The 21,488-nt window shown below is 35.6% G+C and overlaps 1 protein-coding gene across 1 annotated transcript; it reads left to right on the forward strand.

The window, feature by feature from the left end:
• The first annotated feature begins 1,610 nt into the window (after positions 1-1,610).
• LOC141680538 (uncharacterized) lies at positions 1,611-5,608 on the forward strand. The gene is made up of 3 exons (XM_074486748.1): positions 1,611-1,734; positions 5,112-5,339; positions 5,388-5,608. The coding sequence occupies exons 1-3, from the start codon at positions 1,611-1,613 to the stop codon at positions 5,606-5,608; spliced, it is 573 nt and encodes a 190-aa protein (XP_074342849.1).
• The last annotated feature ends 15,880 nt before the right edge of the window (positions 5,609-21,488 follow it).

Consider the following 21,488-nt stretch of genomic DNA (forward strand, 5'->3'; position numbering starts at 1 on the left):
AAGAAAGAAGAATAATTGTAGATCTTAATAGAGCAGACCACCACAAAGAGGTGCCCCTCTTCTATTTTCCAGTAATGGAGGGACCTCAGGTAAGTGAGGTAATTTCTACTGTCTGCACTTTTCCAACCTCACACACTTCTTTGCTTTCAAATGTAGCAATGACATCTGTGTCAATGACCAAACAGATGCCTACCCAAGCTACTAAATCACAAACTACAAAATCCAAATCTAAGAAAGCCCCCTCTGGTTTCTTTCAAAAGAAACCAGTTGTAAAATCCACTAAACAAAAAGAGGGGAGTGTAAAGGTAGGTGAGAAAGGTGAAGGACATGGTGAAATTCAAAGAAATCCTAAGGATAAGGCTGGTGAGAAGAGAGTACCCAAACCTAGCCACACCACAGTTTCCCAACAAACTGTGGTTGTTAATAAGGAAATAAGCTCATTACTAGTTTCATCCTCCCAAAAGGATGTCACTATTGAAACAATATCCCAGCCAGGAGCACAGGCCAAAAGGGGTAGGGACACTAGCTCACCATAAACTTATGCTAAAAAGAAAAGATCAAAAACCCTTGAGGATGCACAGGGCACACACACAGTGCAAACTGGTGCTAAAGACCCAGTCACTGCACCATCTCAAAGTCAAATTGATGTGGCTCCAATAACTGTGGCGTCACAGCCAAAATCTCTTATAATTAAAGCACCTGATACACCAAATTCTCCCATAAACTCACTAGATGTTGACATGATAAATACATCACTTCCAAATTCTCCATCTTTAACTCTCTTGGAGAAGCCAAAAATCCAAACAAGTGAGCACCATATTTTAGATGATTTTTTTGGCTCACTTGCCATTTCTTTCTGAGTCTGTTGAGACATTTATGCCAAAATTTTCATCAATCTGCATAGAGTCTACAATAGTCTCCACTCCAAACTCATTCATTTTTTCTATCCCGATGGATATTCATCATCTGTCGAGTAGTGATTGTATCCCGACGGATAAGGCTAACAATAGTCATCCGTCGGATAGCCAAACTACTATCTCGATGGAAATTCCTCATCCGTCGGGTGTCTCTGCACAACTTCAAATTTCTTCAATTCTTACAAGTGCAGAAGACTTATAGTAATACAGTCACTCTTAGGACTGAGGGAAGTGAGTGAGTTGAGTGAGAGTCTGGGTTGCTCCCAGGAAAAAGGAGAGAAAAAGAGTAAACAAATGCAGTCCATTTCTTCAGGACTGGCAAAAGTGAGTGCGAGGAGTGCCACCTTAGATGGTGAAGGTGAGGGTGTGAGGGTGGGAAGCCAAGGGGAGCCCTTGATGCAAGAAAAGAGAGATCATGAGAGAAAAAAAGTACAGGAGAAATAAGGGTGGACATCATTGTTAGTGAGTCAATGAATGTCAATGAGGCAAACAGAGAGGATCTATCTCAGCATAGTCAAGCTGTTATGGATTCCACCTCTTTGGATGCTGAGACATTTACTCATCCTGTTCCAGCATATAACTTTTGGTTGGACAGGGAAATGAACTTTTGGTTGGACAGGGCAATGAAAGTGCAAAAAGGATGCTGAATTTAGTGCACACTACTCAATCCATGCAAAGGATGCCATCACAGCTATGCCTTCTAAAGCCGGTGATGACATAGATTATGAAGTTGGTGGATCAGAAGAATTCTTTGGTGATGATAGTGAAGAGGGATCACTGGATATAGGGGGAAAAGCAGGTCCTAGTTCCAGATCTGGTATGCCATCTTGGGCATTTTCAAAGGAATATGATGAACATTATTTCAAGACCACCCTCATTCAACTCATAAGTCAAACACAATCTGCTCTTCAATCCACAACAAATACCAGCACCAAGAAGCTCCTACAAGCACACCTTGCTTCTCTTCAATTATAACAAATCCAAGGCTTTAACACAATCAGTATGTCACTTCTATCAAAAGTGAAATTGATCAAATGAAAAAGGACATTTCTGAAAGATTGGATGCCAAACTTCCAGAAGCAACTATGATTGATATTAAGAGACAACTAAGGAAGAACTCGGATCTTGCTACTCAAGTGGATTCCCTGGATAAAAGAATGACTGCTATGGAAGCTTCTCTAACAGCTATTCATCTACATCAAGCACATCAAACAGACTTGCTTCAAAAGCTAGTGGCAACACAGACCTCTTCCTCTACTCAACTTGCTGATAACAAAAAGGGGGAGAAAGAAAGTGCTATTATCCCAATCAGTCAAGAGGGATCAAAGAGTGAGGGGGAGCAGAAAGTGCTAAACATCCAAGTCAGCAAAGTAATTGTACCAAAAATTACTTTCACAAAGCCACAAGCCATGGACAGTATTGATATAATAAATCTGGCAGTAGCAAAACTAAGCATATGTGACAAACTGCTAAAGATTGATGTTACAGCAACTGAGAAGGACTTGAAAGAAAAATGGAGAAAGATAGATGCAGATATTCAACAAAAGTATGGGCCAATTCAGAAGCTAGACAAAACATTCATTCATCACTCTCAAGTTAAGAACATTTCTGTGAATGAAATGAGTATGAATTATCTGGAGAAAGGCCAAACATCTTGCATCAAATCTCCAAAAGAAGATTTCATCATGAAGCCTAAAATAAACTATTCAAAGTTTTCAGACAAAAATCCTATGGATACTGTGTCTGAGACACCTAGGCCAGATGAGAAGAAGCTGCTGGCTAGGTCAATTTCCTTCTACAAAGATCCAGCTGATTCAGCACTCAAAAGAAGATTAGCCAAGATTTACAGAAATGGTAAGGAGATTTGTGTGGTGGCTGGACACCCCATGTTTGTGGAAGCTAAGAAGGAAGAGAAAGAAAGAATTAGGCAAGAAAAGAAGCAAGCTGCTCTGGATGCTAAAAAGCTTAAACAAAAGAAGAAGCAAGCTGCTATCTTGGCCAAGCTTCAAGCTGTAAAAACCACAACAGAAATTCCTGTACAACCAACTGTAATTGCTGAACCTAAGGATCTGAAAGTGCAAGAAGAACCACAATAGAAAAGAAGATTAAGATACAAACTCTATTCCAAGAGGAAATTGAACTTTAGTGATTAGGAAAAGGAAGACCACATTCACAAAATGTCCACAACTACAACTCAAACATCAAAACCCTCTGTAGTATTTGAAGAATTCAAGGTGGTGGATCCAACTAGGAATATACATGATGAGCCCATAAATCCAAAGGATGAGCCAGTGGACTGGGATAGTTTGCCTATTCCTGAGCTAAACTTTCTTATCTTCAAGACAAAGAAGACAAAGATAACAACTATCAAGAAAGTAAAACCAGTGATTCTCAAATCTAAGACCCTAGTCAAATATAAATCCACAGTCAACAAGGGAGATATATTGTACATCTGTGACATCAAAGAGTTTTCTTACATTAACCTCTACTTAGATGAATTGGAAGAAGTTAGAGGAATTGATGCTCACAGACATCTTCCCAAAAGACTGGTATTCAAATACAAGGGAGGAAAAGAGATCATATGGACACTTCACAGGATTCTTCTAGAAAGCCAATTTGTGCTAATAAAGATTTACTCATCTTTCAAAAAGAATTTGGATACCATCTTACTGCTAGAAGATTAGTTCTAAAGAAGATTGAGGAGCTGAGGAGTAATAGAGCCAAAGATGCACTTCCAAAAACTCTATCTATTCCCTTCACAGGAAAGAGAGTGCATTTGAGGCCTTATTGGTTGATGGAATTCAGGGATGAAAAGGGAGTTAGAAGATTTTTTAGATTGGAGGACCAATTGAGTATCTCTAGCAATGAGACTCTATTAGAAATGCAAGGAATGCTAGATCTCTCAAAAGCTGATGAACTTGAATTCCACAGACAACTCCAAAATCAGATAGAAGAGAACAACATGAGTCTTGGGAACAAACCTAGACAATCAAGGAAATAGACTTATCTGCTCAGACTAGAGGAGCACCTTGATAATGATTGTAATATATTCTTTGTATACTTTGTATTATTCAATTTTCTATAAATTTGCAGCACTTATCAGTTTTATCTACTATTTTCAATCTGCATTTTTAGGAGTGTTTTCTTATCATCAAGTTTCTCTTAATTTATGGCTACAATTCCAGTAGACATAAATTGGGGGAGATTGTAAGGAATATGTTGTGAACTTGATGATAAACCATGTAAAACACCTTAGTAGATTTAACTTAGTGAATTTTATAGCACTAGACAGATGATCAAATATAGTCCTGACGGATGATTCAATATAGTCTCGACGGATGATGATTTGATATCCATCGAGTGAGTAGCTTATGTAATAATAAGTATTGTAGCACATTTCTACAAACAACTTTGTGTAGATTCTGTAGTAGCATATGAGTCATGTTGACTACTAGTAGATATGTATAATAGGTTGATCAATTGTAATATGAGATGTCTTGTAATTCGGCATAAATGAAAAGGAGTCAAGTGTCAAATAGCTACCCGACGGATGATCAACAAAGCTACCCAACGGAATGATCAACAAGCCACCCGACGGATAACAAGCATGTACCTGACGGATGATCAATTCAAATATCTGTTGACAGTGACAACACAGTCACATGCGTTGGGTGTTTGTAAAAGGAATGTGGCAGCCTCTTTAGAAGGAAATTGAGAACAAAGAAGCATTACCATTTCCATGCTATTATGAAGATATTCAAAGATGCTGGAATGGAGTAATGAAGCAGCATGGAGTTAGACTTGATAGGTTTTGTTTTATTATCTTGTCTTATTACCATGTAAACTTGGTGATATATAAACCAAGTGTAGCTAGTAGAACAAACTTAACTAAGTAAACATATTTTGAAGAGAAATAGAAAAAGCTGTACTTGTCATGAATTTCTCTGTAGTTTGTTTGTTCAAAATATATATATATATATATAGATATCTGGCGGATACATTCAAATCCACCAGAAAGTTTTAAAGACTTGTGTTTTTATTACTTTGTGTTTGATTATTTAATCCTTTCATTCCGCACTTTGCAAATCAAACACTGTTATATATTTATCAAGGTAGAACAGTTTTTAATAAATCTAAAAAAGAAGCCAGAATTACATTCAACCCCCCCTTCTGTAATTCTTGTTGTATTTTTAGGGAATAACAGCTTCAAATATGGTCATAAAGGTCATTATGCGTCAGAATGTAAGTCAGAAAACCCAGGAGTTACTTGTTATAACTGTGGAAAGGTTGGACATATTGCGAGGAACTGTGGAATGGCTACTCAAGGTACTGCATCCCAAGGACCAGCATCCAGCACAGCTAAATCCAGAACTTTCAAGATGACCAAGAGGTCCAATGCTCATGACTCAGATGTAATTGCAGGTACGCTTTCTCTCAACTCCGTACCTGTTAATGTTTTATTTGATTTAGGAGCGTCTAAGTCCTTTATATCAAAAGAATATGTGAATAAAATGGATTTAATGTTGAAAGACTTAGCTGAGCCCTTGACCACAGAAGTGGCCAATCAGGATAGAGTTTCAGTGAGTCAATTTTATCTTAAGTGTCAATTGGAAATCCACGGGCATTCTTTTTCGGCTGACCTAATACCCTTCGAGCTAGGAGAGTTCGATGTGATTCTAGGAATGGATTAGTTTCCCAACGTAAGGCAAATATTAACTATAAGAAAAAGAAGATTGTGATGTTTACAGAGGATAATACCAGGGTAAATTATCAAGGACAGAGGCAGGAAAAGAAATTTCTCTCGGTACCGAAGGCAAAGAAACTATTATGGCAAGGATGTGAGGCTTTTTTAGCCCATATAGTAGACACTGAGAAATAGGCACCTAAGCTAGACGAGATTCCAATAGTAAGGGAATATCCGGATGTCTTTCAAGATGAGTTTCCAGGATCGCCACCAGATCGTGAGATCGATTTTTCTATTAACCTAGTTCCCAGAGCAGAACCAGTTTCAAAGGCTCCATATCGTATGACCCCTGTGGAGATGAAGGAATTAGCTAAGCAACTTCAGGAATTGTTGGATAAAGGAGTGATTAGGCCAAGTATATCCCCGTGGGGGTACACCAGTCCTATTTGTAAAGAAGAAGGATGGAAGTATGAGGTTGTGTATTGATGATCAGGAGCTAAATAAGTTGACCATCAGGAATAAGTATCTCCTACCCAGGATTGATGATTTGTTTGACCAGCTTAAGGAAGTGTGATGTTTCTCGAATATTGATTTAAGATCGGGCTATCATCAGTTGAAGATTAAGCCTGAAGACATACCAAAGACTGCATTTAGAACCAGATATGGACACTACGAGTTCCTATTGATGTCATTTGGATTGACCAATGCACCAGCAACTTTCATGGATTTAATGAACAGGGTGTATAATGAGTACTTCGATAAGTTTGTTATTATATTTATTGATGACATCCTCATCTACTCAAAGACTAAAGAAGACTATGCAAAACACCTGAGGATTGCCTTATAAAGGCTGAGGGAGAAGCAGTTGAACGCTAAGTTTTCAAAGTGTCAATTTTGGTTGGATGAAGTTCAGTTTTTGGGTCATATAGTGGGTAAGGATGGTATTAAAGTGGATCCTGTGAAGATTGAGGCAGTATCCAAGTGGGAACAACCAAAGACCCCGACAGAAGTTAGAAGTTTTCTTGGATTAGCAGGTTATTACCGGGGATTTATGAAAGACTTTTCCAATATTGCGACTCCATTAACTAAGCTGACCAAAAAGAATGAAAAGTTTGTTTGGACCGAGAAATGCGAAGAAAGTTTTCAAGAATTAAAAAAGAGGTTAGTGACAACTCCAGTGCTAGCATTGCCAGATGAAACGGGAAACTTTGTAATTTACAGTGATGCTTCTTTAAAGGGTTTAAGCTATGTGTTGATGCAATATGATAAATTTATTGCCTATGCGTCCAGACAATTGAAACCCCATGCACAGAAGTATCCAGTGCATGATTTGGAGTTGGAAATAATAGTGTTCACGTTGAAGCTGTGGAGGCATTACTTGTATGGAGAAAAATGCGAGATTTACACGGACCATAAGAGCTTGAAGTATATATTCACCCAAAAAGATCTAAATATGAGACAATGGAGATGGTTGGAACTAATTAAGGATTACGATTATTCTATTAATTACCACCCAGGCAAGGCCAATGTAGTGGCAGATGCCTTGAGCAGAAAGAAAGAATAATATGATCAAGATTACTGAAGAGTTAGTAAAGGAATTGGAAAAGTTGGAAATCGAAGTTCGAGTGCCAGAAGGTAATAAGGAGCCATTGTATGAGATTACTATTCAGCCAGAATTGATTGAAAGAATTAAGAAGTGTCAAGAAGAGGTTATGAACCAAGGATTGGATGGTTTGACCGGAGAAGAAATTTATACTCAAAAGGATAGTAAGGATATGTTTAGGTCTTCCTCCAGGATATGGATTTCCAATGTAACTGAGATGAAGAATGAGATTCTGCGAGAAGCCCATAATTCTAGATTTTCTATTCACCCTGAAAGTACTAAGATGTATCAGGATTTGAAGTAGAACTTTTGGTGGCCATAAATGAAGAAGGAAATAACGGATTGGGTCAGTAAATGCCACACTTGCCAAACAGTAAAGGCCGAACATCAAAGACCAAGTGGATTGTTACAACCCTTAGAGATTTCACAGTGGAAATGGGAAGAAATCGCAATGGATTTGTAGTAGGACTATCAAGAACGAAATAGAATCACGATGCTATTTGGGTATTTGTTAATAGGTTGACGAAGTCTGCATATTTCCTCCCGATCAATGAAAAATATACTTTGAATAAGCGAGTCAAGCTGTATTTGGATGAAATTGTGACCAAGCATGGAGTCCCTGTTTTAATTGTATCTGACCGAGATCCAAGGTTTAATTTGAGGTTTTGGGCGAAATTCCAAAAATGTTTGGGAACTAAGTTGAAGATGAGTACCACCTATCATCCCCAGACAGATGGTCAAAGTGAGAGGATAATTCAGATGATAGAAGATATGTTGAGGGTTTGTGCTTGGATTTTAAAGGAAACTGGGATAATCACCTGCCGTTGATTGAGTTTTCCTATATAATAGTTATCATGCCAGTATAAGAATGCCACCCTACGAAGCCTTGTATGGACGTAAGTGTAAGTCCCAACTTTATTGGGATTATGTGGGAGAAAATAAGTTGTTAGGTCCTGAGTTAGTTCAGCAAACCAAGGACACAGTGGTATTAATCCGGAAAAGATTAGAACCATCTGAGGATAGACAGAAAAAGAACGCAGACTTGCATTGAAAGGATTTGGACATAGAAACAGGATCGTTGGTATTGTTGAAAGTCTCACCTTAGAAAGGATTGGTTAGATTTGGACGGAAAGGGAAGTCGAGTCCTAGGTATATCGGACCGTTCGAGGTATTTTGAAAGGTAGGTAAAGTTTCCTATGAGTTAGCGTCGCCGCCGCAGCTGCAGCATATCCATAACGTGTTCTACGTATCTATGCTGAAGAGGTATATTCCTGATTCGAACCAAGTCATTGAGTAAGAGCCAATCGAGCTTCAGCCAGATTTGTCCTCCGTGCAGCGGCCAATCCAGATCCTAGACTATAAAGAGCGAGTCCTTAGAAATAAGTCGATTCCCATAGTTAAAGTACTTTAAAGAGAAATCCTCGAGTGGAAGAGTCCACTTGGGAGTTAGAGTCAGATATGCTTGACAAATATCCTTACTTGTTTAATTATTTAAGATTCCGAGGACAGAATCTTTTTAAGGGGGGGAGGATATAATGACTCGTAATTCTGTATTATTAAAAGTGTAATTTTTGAATAATTAAATAAATAAAATATGTGTATTGGTTCTGTCAGCTATATGTTCCCTTACTATTAATTATATGTGGTTTATTGGTGTATGAGGGTTATTTGTATAACTAATTGTTGAGCAGTATTATTTTGTTTTCACTTTTAAAAATAATTTTATTGAAGATTTATTTTTATAAATATTTGAATTTTCTCTATAATTATTTTTATGGTTTTATAATTTCAATAATTTTTTTTTGGAAATTTATAAAATTTAGAAATTAAATATTTCATTGATTATTTATCCCTAAAAGATTTTCTGATTGAATTTATGAGTAAATTCAGTATTAAATTCCAGAATGCTTCAAAAATTACGAAACTCATATTTTCTTATGTTTTTAATATTTCGAGAATTTTAAATTATTTCTGAAATTTTTCGGATTAAATTCACCTGCACGTTTGTTCGTTAAATCGTTAAATGCGGGTATGTTGCGTATTTTAGAAATGCTTTAAAAATTATGAAAAATTTATTTTATTAGTTTTCATATATTTCGAGAATTTTAGAATTACTTCAGTAATTGTTTGAGTTTTATTTGCACGCATCTTAGTTCGTTAAAAATGGAAAATTCGGGACAAAAATCAAGCTTGCGCGCAGGGGCAGGACACGTGTTTATCTGCTATGCATTTGGGTTGATACGTGTTGCATTTTTATAATTTATGTGATACGTGGCTTGATGAAAAAATCAAAATGAAAACATAAAAAAAAACAAAACCCCCACCCCTCTGTTCTTCACCCTCACTCTCGATCTCTCACTGCTCTCTCCACTCTCTCAATTTCTCTCATATCTCTCTCTTAATCTCTCCCGATTAATCTCTCTCCTTAGTTCTCCCTCTCCTACTCTGTTTCCCCGTTAATTCCTATTCGCTGCCCTGTTTTTCCGGCCATTTGTCCGATGCTCAGGTTACCGCCTTGGTTCTCTGTTTTCCGTTTTGTTTCCGGTTATCACCCCAGCCTGGCTTCTTGTTATTTTGTTCCGTATATATATATATATACCTCTGTGTGTATATATGTGTTGTGTGTGTATGATACTGTATGTGTATGATACTGTGTGTGTGTGTCGATTATGTGTGTGTGTGTGTGTTTGTCGATTGTGTGTGCGTGTGTCAGGTGCGTGTGTGGCGTGTGGTTTGGCCATGTCTTGGTTGTTGCTTCGACTGTGTATCTTGTTCCGGTTGTTCGTATACTGATTGGAATTCTTTTTGTATTTTCTGTAAAAAATTATTTGATTGGTTTCGTGTATAAATATATTTTTCATGCAGGAAAATATTTACTCGGTAGAGTTTATTTGGAAACCCGAATATTATCGGGCACTAATAAATTTTACCGCCGTCAACGATGAATTTCGATGAGTTGACGATGGACCGTGATGAATTATTCTGAGTCCTAAAATTTTAAAATAAATAATCTAGTTCGTAAAATTATTTTCGGAATCAAAAATAGTTGTTATTTGTAAAAAGTCGTATCAAAATTGGGTTGTGAAATTGTGATTCTGGTGTCGATTATGTTTCAACGGGAAGTCTGACAAATAGAGGAGACGATGTTCGATTTTCGAAAAATGGATTTCAAAAATATGGGAACGTAACCTGTAATTATCGGGAATATCAGTCGAGCATATAAACATATATATTTGTAAATAATAATTGTATGAACCCTGATTGCTATGTGTATTAATATAATTGCGAGTCGGGAATTGATATCATTTGTGTAGAACTAATAGCGAGGGTTTGTCAAGCATAAATGGTCGTTTAACATAGGATATTTCGATTTTGTAGGTTCCAGTCGAAGGACTCGAGAGTTAAAGTCGGTTTAAAGTCAGACTAGCATATAGTTGTAAAGCTCTGCAAGTCAATTACTCCTGAATAAATCTTTTACGATTCAGTAATATATGAATAACTGTTGATTTAAATTGCGTAGCGGAACAGAACGTTTTAAGTTATGTATCCACTGTATTTGAAAATGTTGTTTAAATTATGTTTTGGGGAAAAGTAACTTTTGAAAATACCTATCTCTAAAATATGATTAATATGGAAAAGGTTTTGGAAACTGTGCTGTGATAGAATTATTTTAAAAAGAGATAAGGAGAAGTGGTTTTAAAAACTGGATAAAATAAATCAGATATTGGATAACGGTTGTAAATGGCTAAGTCGGTTGCGCGCCCTATTTTCACCGATTAGTCCAACGTAGTTTATCAAAGACCTAGCTAGTCTCTGCGGATCCGGGATGAATTGTGTGAAAGCCCGATCAGCTTTCCTAGACGAATTGTGTGATAGCCCGGCCAATTATCCTAGATAAATTTTGTGGAGGCTTGATCAGCCGTCCCTATATATATATATATATATCAGATTTTTGGTTTTATGGTTCCCGTAACGGAATAAATGGTTTTGTGGTTCCTGTAATGGAATAGTGGATTTGGAAATGAAAATAGCATGCTATAATTGGACTCTGGTATTTACACACAGCACACGACTGATGTTATTATTTTACAGAGCATGCTAGTTGTTGATATCCAGTTTATACATGTTTTACTTGTTTTTGTAACAAGTTATGATTTTTGTTCCTATAACTGTTTATCATAAACTATTTTACTTGTTATTCATATAGTGGTAATGCTGAGCAATTGATTGCTCACCCTTGCAGCTTGTTTTATGTATATATATATATAAATATATATATATATGGTAGATGCCTAGAAGACCCATCCGTCCCACTCAGGGAACTCTCCAGTCCCTCTCATACCCGGCTCCTTAGAGGTAGTTTGTATCAGACCGAATGTGGTTTGATAAGTTGCTGTAATAAGTTAGTGTGTCAGACTTGTTGAATTAGTTTGGTTGTATAGTTTTGTAACCTAAGTCATACTTAAACCTGGCAAATGTTTTGGGAGTAAGGGGGTCGTGTTTATATATTTATGTGGATTCAGGTTGTATTATGTTTATTATTATTGTTGTTAGTGACGTCAACTCCTGACCCCGTGGTTGAGGCCGTCACAATTAAGGTAAGTATGAAGAATGGCTTCAAGCCTGTAGAAGAATCAGGTAATACATGAATAATGGTTTAATGGTTATACCAGGTTTGGTTATCTGATGTTACAAGGTATTATAAAATACACGAGTTTCTATATGTTCAAGCAGTTTTGTTTCAGTGTTTGGTATATGGTATGAATGTATTTGTGGAGTAGTATCGTATTTGTGTGGTTTAGTATCCGGGGATTCAACAGTCAATGGTTCACAATGAATAAGGCTTACAGTTCAAGTATCAAATGATATGATCAGGGTTTAGGGTTAAACATCATAACTATCACATGTTACTCTATGATATAGCTCATTTATTTTCAAACCACTTGCAATATATCTCAAGAAAGGTTCATAAATGATTTCCAACTTCACTTGCACTCATCTATAGGTTCTACTCATTGATTACTTTCAATGATTAATGGCCACACAGACGTCACAAGCTTCTATCTACCCTTTATTTCACCCAAATCTGACTTACGGATGGAAAATTATGACTAAAATAGTCAAACAACTATCACATAGGCATATAACACATCATTCAGGTAGCACATAACACATAACACATAAGGTATACGATAAAATTAATTTTTCAAAGAAGGTTCGGGGTTAAAATAATTTTTCTGGCATTTAATACGAATTTTTAAACATTTTTTGGAATTAAAAAGGGTAAACAAATCATTTTATAAATAATTAATAAGGTTCAAATACCCGAAAATGGATTTAAAATCATTTATAAATAATTATCGAGCATTAAACATAATTTAGAAAAATATTTTAAAGCTCAAAACTATTTTTCAGAATTTTTAAATCAAACGGAATAGTTAAATCCAATTAAATAATTAATTAAAATTAACTAATAAATAATTAAATTAATTAATCAATTAATTGAACAAATTAAATAATTACTTATTAATTAAAATTAATTAATTAAGTAATTTAAATTTATTTTTGAATTTTTAAATAATTAAAACGTATTTTTAAAATTAAAATAATTAAATAAATCAGTTTTTAAAAGATTTTCAAACTGCAATCTGAAATTTGTAAATTCCAGAAACTTCAGAGACCTATTTGTATCTTCTTCAAAAGTTCAGGGGAAAAACTATAATTTGACATCCCCGTCACTGGAAAACACCCTATCTTGCCGGAGATGGTGATTCCAGTATCATCAGGTGACCACAAGCTCCGGAATTGATCTTTAAACTGCAAGGAATCTAACCATGCATTCAAAATCAACAAATAACCCCTGTGTTGGCCGGAAAAAGCTGAAGAAAACTCGTCGGCCCGCGAGTTCTTATTTTCTCCGGTCAGCACGATACAGGTACCCTCTCATGAATCCAAAAATATGATTCGACTCTTGGAATCACTCTAAACACGATGGTATCAACCAATTTCATCAATAACTAGTTTCTAAATTCAAAAATCAAACACATATTTCTCTATGATATGAAGCTCAAAATCAGTCATATAATATATCAAATTGACCAAAATTCAAAGATCTACAACATGCAATCATCAAAGCATATCAAACACTTCTAGATTTTAAAAACCTATTTTTAATCCAATTAAATTTGAATTTAATAAAAAATATTGAAAATAACCCGATGATTCTACAGAGGTATGGTTTATAAAACTTGAATCTACTCGTCGAGAGCTTCGTTTTGGTTACCCGCACACCAAAATCGGAGTTCGATAACGCCTTTGAATCATCGATTGATTATGAAGAACACGATGAATATTACTATTTTCTCTGGATAATTATATAATTTTACTGTTTATTTGTGTTTATCTGTAGAAACCAAAGTACTGTAAGTGCTAATTATATTTACGGAATATTAGTAACCCGTTGGATCATATAGGATATAAAAATAGAATATTTAATTGCTAATTATTAATAAAACTGATCCAACTCGGTACCGATTTTAGGATAAACATCAAAACCGGGATTTTAAATAAATTTTTGGGATTGTGAGCTTTTGGTTACACGTACTATGAGAAGACAATAGTATTTTAATCAAAATATTTCGTATATCGAAAATATCTGTTTTATCGGTTTACCGAAACGATTAAATAATATCGTAAAATTTGTACCGAAAATCATACAGGTAAAACCGTACTCCGGATCGAAAAAGTCAAAATACGGAAAATGCTCGGAATAATCAAATTAGGCTAAAAATGTGTTTTCCCGTAACTTCCGGGTAGTAAAAATGTAAAAACCGTTGAAGTTGGACGGTTCCCAAATATTGAAAATAATTAATAATTAAATCAAAAAATAATTAATTAAATCTATAAATTGATTATAAAATCATATAATGACATATAAATTATTAAAAATTAAAATTCATGAATTTTATCACATACAAACAACCAACACATATATCAATTAACAAATAATTCACCAAAAATTCATATAATAAACACATAATATTCATTTATTGTCAAAAATAATTACACGATATATCCCGAATATTACATTCAATCCTTGCGTTCAAGCATTCGTGTGGCTACCGCTAGTGCGTAGATCCCGAGAGCAGGATGCATGGTGATTGAGCAAGTTTTAGATCTACATTAGTCAACCAGTTTGTAAAGCTTCTAAAGGTAAACAATCTAATCTACGAATTAAAAATCTATTTTTTGCATGGATCTTGTAGTGGGTTTCAAAAATTCTGGTTTTTCACATTTTTAATTACAATGTCCGTTATGTTTATACCTCGAAACCCATCAATGGCATCAGAGCTACTTGCGAAAAGTGTTCAATTCATTTATGTGTTTACTGGTTTTACGATGATGGCTTGTATACAATCTTTCATGACTGTTTTATATGCGATTTTGTATGTTTTGCATGCTGTTATGTTTAAATATATGTATGTCTGTATGTATGTATATATTTTGAATATATGATATTCATGAGAGTTGTATAATCATAGGATGATTATATAATCTGTATATATACTGATATAAATGATTTATTTTTGTTCTTATTATGAAAATCGTATTTGATACGATTCTGAATCAGATACAACAGATTTGCTGAAATCTGGGTCTGATGTTCAATTTTCACGAACGAGTACCTCTTGGAAAGGAAAACGTGCATCTGAACAAAACAGATGGCTATAGCCATCATCGACTCATATGTAAGGCGTTTGACGTCATTTAGGCCCTGTAATCTGCGATTTAAAATTATCAGATTTAAATTTGAATTTTCTTATTATTGCCAAATTTGGTTTTTATGATTATATCATGATGGGTATGATATGTTAAGATCAGATTATGTGTTCATGTTCATATGTGTTAATTACACATGGTGGATGGTTATGGCTTATGACCTTAGGTTTAATGGTTTTGGTTTTTTAAATACGGCTTGCATGTCGTTTGATCTTGTAATTATTAAATCTCGAATATAACTCGAGTTCTTCTTGTAAGTTCATTAGATTAGCTTTTATATTTTATTAATATGATGTACATGAAGATTTAAAGATCAAGGAAGGGAAGTCCAATAGAGGCAATCCAAGGAAGCAATACAATGAGGCATCTCAAGAAAAAAATACATGTAATAGTTAGCTTGTATTTATTTACCACCTTAGATTGACCTAGATCTTTGCCATTATCTTGATGAAGATCACATAGGATGAAGCCATTATCATCTTTCTTAGGTTTTTGATCATCTTTTTTCTGCTCATCATCATCCAAGTCATCCTTATTGATTTGAGTTTTGGGCAAATTGGCTTCAGCATTTTTCAAATATCTCCCTAGCAACGTGATCATTTCTTCATCTTCAATAGTCTTGTATTGCTTTGTCTTTAATTCTGTCTCCAAGGTCATTATCAGCTTTTTGTTTTCCATGACACATTACTTTGGAATTTAGAAATGTTTGCAATGTTTGGTGGTTGAACAGATGTATGCCACTCCCTTGCTTGGTTGTAGATATGCTTCTGGAAAAGCAGCTACTTGAGCCTTCTTCAGTTCATTTAACAAGAGAGTGTCTTCTTGAATCACTCTTTTAACTTTATTAATCAGAATGTCCAACAGACGCCCTTCTAGTTATGAGATAGTTAAGGGACACCTGTATACACCTATCCACCCCAGAGTCATTAAAGTTGACAACTATTCTCCTTTCTTGAAATTCCTCTACCGTTACCAAGGTCACCCTTAGAAAGTTTATTATTTTGTCCAATGCCTTCTTGTATGTGAAAAAGTTATTGTTGAGAGAAGCCTTGAGAGCCTTTAGCAATTCATCAAATTCTCTGCTTAGACTAGGTCCCTCAGCTGCTTTTATAAGCCTCTCCATTCCAACATCAATTTCTTTGGCTTTGTCTTTGCCTTTGTGAACAACTTGAACAGATGATGATGATCTTAATCACCTAGCCTCTATCTCCCTCTTAGGCTTGTTAGCAGGCAAGATGAGAGGTATAGGGATTTTAGGCCTAATAGCTTCTGGAAGTGCAGGCAAAGGAATGTTGAGTGCACCCATGATGGCTCCTAATGAGACTAAATTATACATTTAGAGATGTTTATGAGAGTCCACCAAGGTTTGTATATCAGCCTGTTGACTTTGGACCATAGCTATTAGTTGTGATACTTGAGTTGTCAATGACTGATTTGCTGACTGCAAGGTGGAGACTTGAGTTTGGAGAGCTTGAATTTGCAAGTTGGTTGAAGTTGATAGTGGTTGTTGAGATGTTGAAGATAGAGAAGTTCCAAATGTGGCTTGCACAGCTTCCTTGATTCCTTCCATTAAAAATGTAGATGGCTCATAACTAGCCTGATGGAGTTGGTCCAACTTGACCCTAATGTCATTATTATTGGTGATTTATTGCTGAACAACTTCATGAAGAGCTAGAAATGACTCCCTGAGATTCTTGATGCTCTTGTCTACATATGATAAATCAAACTTGACCATTTGATTAGTAAATCTAGAGAATTTTTGTTTGATTTCCACCTGAGAAGGAATGATCTCATCCAGCTTGTCCTTGACCAATTTCCTTGTTCTGTCTTGATGATCGGTCAATTGTAGTTTTAGAGCTCTACCGAAGAGATGGAAAGCTTTAAGTTGGGATTTGTATACCTCAGTAATTGCATCATAGACTTCTTGTCGAGTTAACGATTTGGCATTGCTCCCAAGAATGGTCAAGTACTCCTCTCTGAACCTTACTAATACTTCATCCATCTATAGACTAAAGTTTTTGTCCAGCAAGGCATCACAATTTCCATCTTGTTCAGCTTCATTTACAATTTTAGCCTGCAGTTCTTGAACCCCTGTCTGATAGGAGAGCATGATAGCTTGGTAATCTTTATTAGACATGTTGGAGGTGAGAAGCTGCTGTGAGATTTAAGCAAGTCCAGACAATTGATCAACTAACATATAATTGATAGTTGTAGGTTGAGCTTCTATCTCCTGTAGCCATTGAGAGCTCAAGTGATGTTGTGGTTGAGAAGGGTTAAAAGTGGATGATTGATTTGTTGGGTTTGAAGTGGAGGGTAGATCTACAATAGGTACACCTGTGACAGATGTCACAGTTTGACTCACAAGTTAAAGTATGGTTATGACAGTTTGTTGTTCTCCACTTGTGGTGGGAACCTCCATTGGAATTGGAGGGGAGTTGACTAGGTTACTATTATGAACTCTAGCCTCAAACCCTTGTACTTCTTTCAAAGTATTGTCACTTGAATGTGATGTACTTGCCTCCCCCATAGCAAGATCATTGGCAAGTGAACTCCTAGGTTCAATTGTGAGTGCAATCTCATCTAGGGTTTTGAGGGGAGTTGTTCATTCAAGAGGAACCTTCAATTAAATTGAAGATGATTTAGATAGATCCCCCTCAGGAGTACTATCCTCAAACCTTTCAACCTGTGAAGGTTGATTTGTACATGAAGGTGCATTTGTATCTACCACAGGGTCTTTAGTAAAAACTGATGAAACCCCTGTATTTGTGTTGGTGTCATCAAGGTCTACCCCAACATGTAGCCTCTCACAAACTAAATTTGGTTCCTGGGTGGTGAGCACAGTTTCTTGAACCATGTCACATGATGTTGACAACACTTGAGAGTTAGATTCAAGTGTTTGATTAAATGAAGAAGAAATTTAAGAAATTAGATTTTTAATTTCAGAGTTCAGTGTTCGCAGCTCCCCCTGGATAGATGAGGGAGCTTCAAAAGATGTGCTCTCTTTGTGTGTGCTATCATTATTTCTCCTTTCAAACATTTGAATTTGATCAAGTGTTGGTGCAGAATCTTTACATGGTGCATTTGGGTGGATGCTTTGTTCAATAGAGACACCCTGTTGGGAGGATGCCTCTAGAGTCTGTTTAATTCTCTGATTTACAACTGCATCATGTTGGGAGGGTGCAGAGGTGGCTTGAGTGGTCAACTCAGTTTGTTTTACCTTATTTGGTTTTCTGACCAGGTGAGATTGAAGTTATGTATTATCCTCACCACTCTCAATAACTATTTTCAAGGGTACCTGCTTCATCTTCTTTTTACTCACTTCAGCTGTAAAAAACCAAATCTGGGGTCAAGATTTGGTGTCACGAAACAATCTTTACATAAAATAAAAGAATATTCAATTAACCCCTTGAATCCAAATCGTTTACAGGTTATGGTATGGAACAAGAATCTAACCTTCTAGGATTCACAACAACTACAATACAAGTGTAATTACCTTTAAACTAACACTCTTGTCACATTCTTCTAACATCTTCAACCTCTCACAGCGGAAATTTCTCTAACTTCAGCTGTCTATCAAAGCTATTCACTTTTATCCTTATCTATTTCTGGAAGAAATAAGAATTTACAAAGTAAGAGTGAACCAAAAATGCCAAAGGAAAATTTTTGGACAAAATCTTTAAACAATTTTAACAATTCTATTTATTTGGGAGAGTTGAGCGAATAAACATTGGCTATTACCAGCCTTTAAATATAAATCCAAAAATGACAAGCGATTCCCAGATTCATCTCCTGAATCAGGGTTTTGTCCGGTTTTTGGAATCATAAAAATTTTCGAGAAAGAATGCCGTTAATGGCGATCAACAACAAATTAGACTGGACACTAGTTCACACTTATACCCTGCTGATCAGTCAGGATACAGTGTAGATCTATACCCAACCGTAGAGATCCATTCAGGTACTTAGGCACAATTGCCCAAGGGTCCGATCCATTCCCGGCCCATAGGATCCAGCTCATCACTGGTCCTCACAATAACCATCCAGCCAGTAGAGTGTTTTGATGTCAAATTATTTTCAATTCAAAACATCCCAATTCAGGGTTCGCAAATAACCCGAAAGAATGGGTATTTGCTCAAGAGAGCAATCGAATTACCAGAATAATAATGAAAGGAATATGCATAATCAGAGTAATTGCAGCGAAATGTACAATATTTAACTATTCTGAACTTAGAATAGGAACGAAGAAATAATTGTAGTATTTTAAAAGAAAAATCAGGAATACTTGCCTCAATAAGCTTTAATCGCTACTACTAGTCGACTTTGGTACGATTTGGACGTTCAGCTTTATCGTCAAACTACTATCCCATTCTGTATACGATCCCAACATTCAGGCCCTTCAATTGGAACTTCGTTGATCTCGACGTCTAATCACTAGATCGTTCCTAGTCCGATGTCACTCCTCGGTCTTCCGATTAGGACCTACAGGGTTGGAATACCCTAATTCAGATAATCACCAAGCTGAACGTAATACCACTATCTCTTCTACCCATACGATTTCATAATCCTACTCATAATTATATGTATTATCAAAATATACATAGCAATTATGGTTCACATCTTCAAAATTTGATCCGGTATTTATTTTCGGAAAATACGTATACTCGTCGTTTTGAAAAACAGGGCACTCGATTATTTATAAATCATTTTGTCTCAATCGCACTTAAGTTCATATAATATAATTATATATGGTTATTCGACGTCTCCGATAATTGCGGGTTACACTCCCGTATTTTCAGAATCGATTTCCCGAAAATCGGGTAGCATCTCCTTTGTTTATCGGCCTACCAGTCGAAATCAAATCCGACGTCAATCACAATCAACAACCCAATCACAACAACAACTAACCAACCACGATTCGAAATCCTAATCTCCGACACAATTCAGTTATTTATTACTATTATTCGTATTTTTCATTTCGCAATTCCTTTTTACCGAACTAATTTTATTTAATTAATAAATGTAGGACTCAGATAGAAATCATCATCGCCCATCGTCGGCTCGACGAGGCTCATCACCGACGGCGATAAAATTCACCGTTTTTCGACTATATCGGACATTCTTCGCGAATTTCATCGATTAAATATTACAATTCTCGCATGAAATCTTTTTATTTCACAAATTGCAATCAATTGATTTCTGCAGAAAATTAAAATAAAATATAGTTAATATCATTTTCGATTCATCACAAAAACACGCGCACAACATTCGCGCACATAACGGAAACAGGAAAGAATCCGGCGACCACATGCCAGAAAAACATAGCAATACAGACACAGTTCCCACACACACAACACACACACATAGTTTCCACACACACACACAACACACCCACACAATTGATACACAGATACACACATAGATATATACATATACACATCGCAGTCATAGAACAGGGGAAGAAACAAAGAGGGAGAGGAGAGGTGAAAGAGAAAGAGGGGAAAACAGGGGGAGGTACTAGAGAAAAGAACGGCAACGGAAAACGGGAAATAAAGGGATGAAACGGGAGAACCCGAGAGAGAGAGATTGAGAGACTCGTGAGAGAGGAGAGCGAGATAAATGGGAGAGAAAAATGGGGGCACGTGAGGGAAACAGGAGGGGGGGTGGGTGGGGGGTTTTGTTAGTAATAATTCTTTTTTTTTCTTTATTTCATTTTGTTCCTGATATTTCCCCGTTTCGTACCGCAACTAACGTTTTTAATAAATGATTTACGGTAACCACCGTCCGAAATTTTATCAGAACTTATTTAAAATTACCGAGATAACTAAAACTAATTTTTATAAAAAAATTATAATTCAAAAATCATTTCTGGAACACGCATTCATACCCGTATTTTATAACTTTAACGAGTACGCGTGCGGTTAATTAAAAGCCAGGAAATTTCCAAAATAATTTTAAAATTCTTGAAATATTCCAAACTTAATAAAATAAAATTTTCATAATTTTTGAAGCATTCTGGAATTAAATACTGATTTTACAATTAAATGAAATTAGAAAATCATTTAAAGATAAGTATCAGTAAAATATTGATTTCTAAATTTTATAAACTCTAAAAAATAATAAATAAGATTATAAAACAACAAAAATAATTTTAGAGATAATTTTAGCATTTATAAGAATAAATATTCAATAAAAAATATTTTAAAAGCAAAACAGTTTGTACAACTCAATAATTAACTATACAATTAATCTTTGTACCCAACAGATCACACACAATTTGTAATAAAGCAAGGCACGATTGACAGACTCATGAAGTATTTTATTTATTTAATAATTCGATAATTATATTTACAAATCGGATCCAAAAAAATAGGTTACTTAGCCGTTAAGTAACTATAAAGACGATACGATTTTAATACCAGATTTGGATAATTATTAAAATAGAGCATCTTATAAAATACTTTATACGACAGGAAGGGAATAATATCTCGCCTTTTGAGAATATAAATTT

The sequence above is a fragment of the Apium graveolens genome, chromosome 1, assembly GCF_009905375.1.
Source record: "Apium graveolens cultivar Ventura chromosome 1, ASM990537v1, whole genome shotgun sequence".
Classification (NCBI taxonomy): Eukaryota; Viridiplantae; Streptophyta; class Magnoliopsida; order Apiales; family Apiaceae; genus Apium; species Apium graveolens.

What these genes read in the sequence shown, in the direction of transcription:
- LOC141680538 (XM_074486748.1), top strand. Translation starts at nt 1,611, where the DNA reads ATGCCTTCTAAAGCCGGTGATGACATAGATTATGAAGTTGGTGGATCA. An exon ending in AGGTCCTAGTTCCAGATCTG is followed by an intron (nt 1,735 to 5,111) that starts GTATGCCATCTT and finishes TTGTATTTTTAG; the next exon opens with GGAATAACAGCTTCAAATAT. An exon ending in TGACTCAGATGTAATTGCAG is followed by an intron (nt 5,340 to 5,387) that starts GTACGCTTTCTC and finishes TATTTGATTTAG; the next exon opens with GAGCGTCTAAGTCCTTTATA.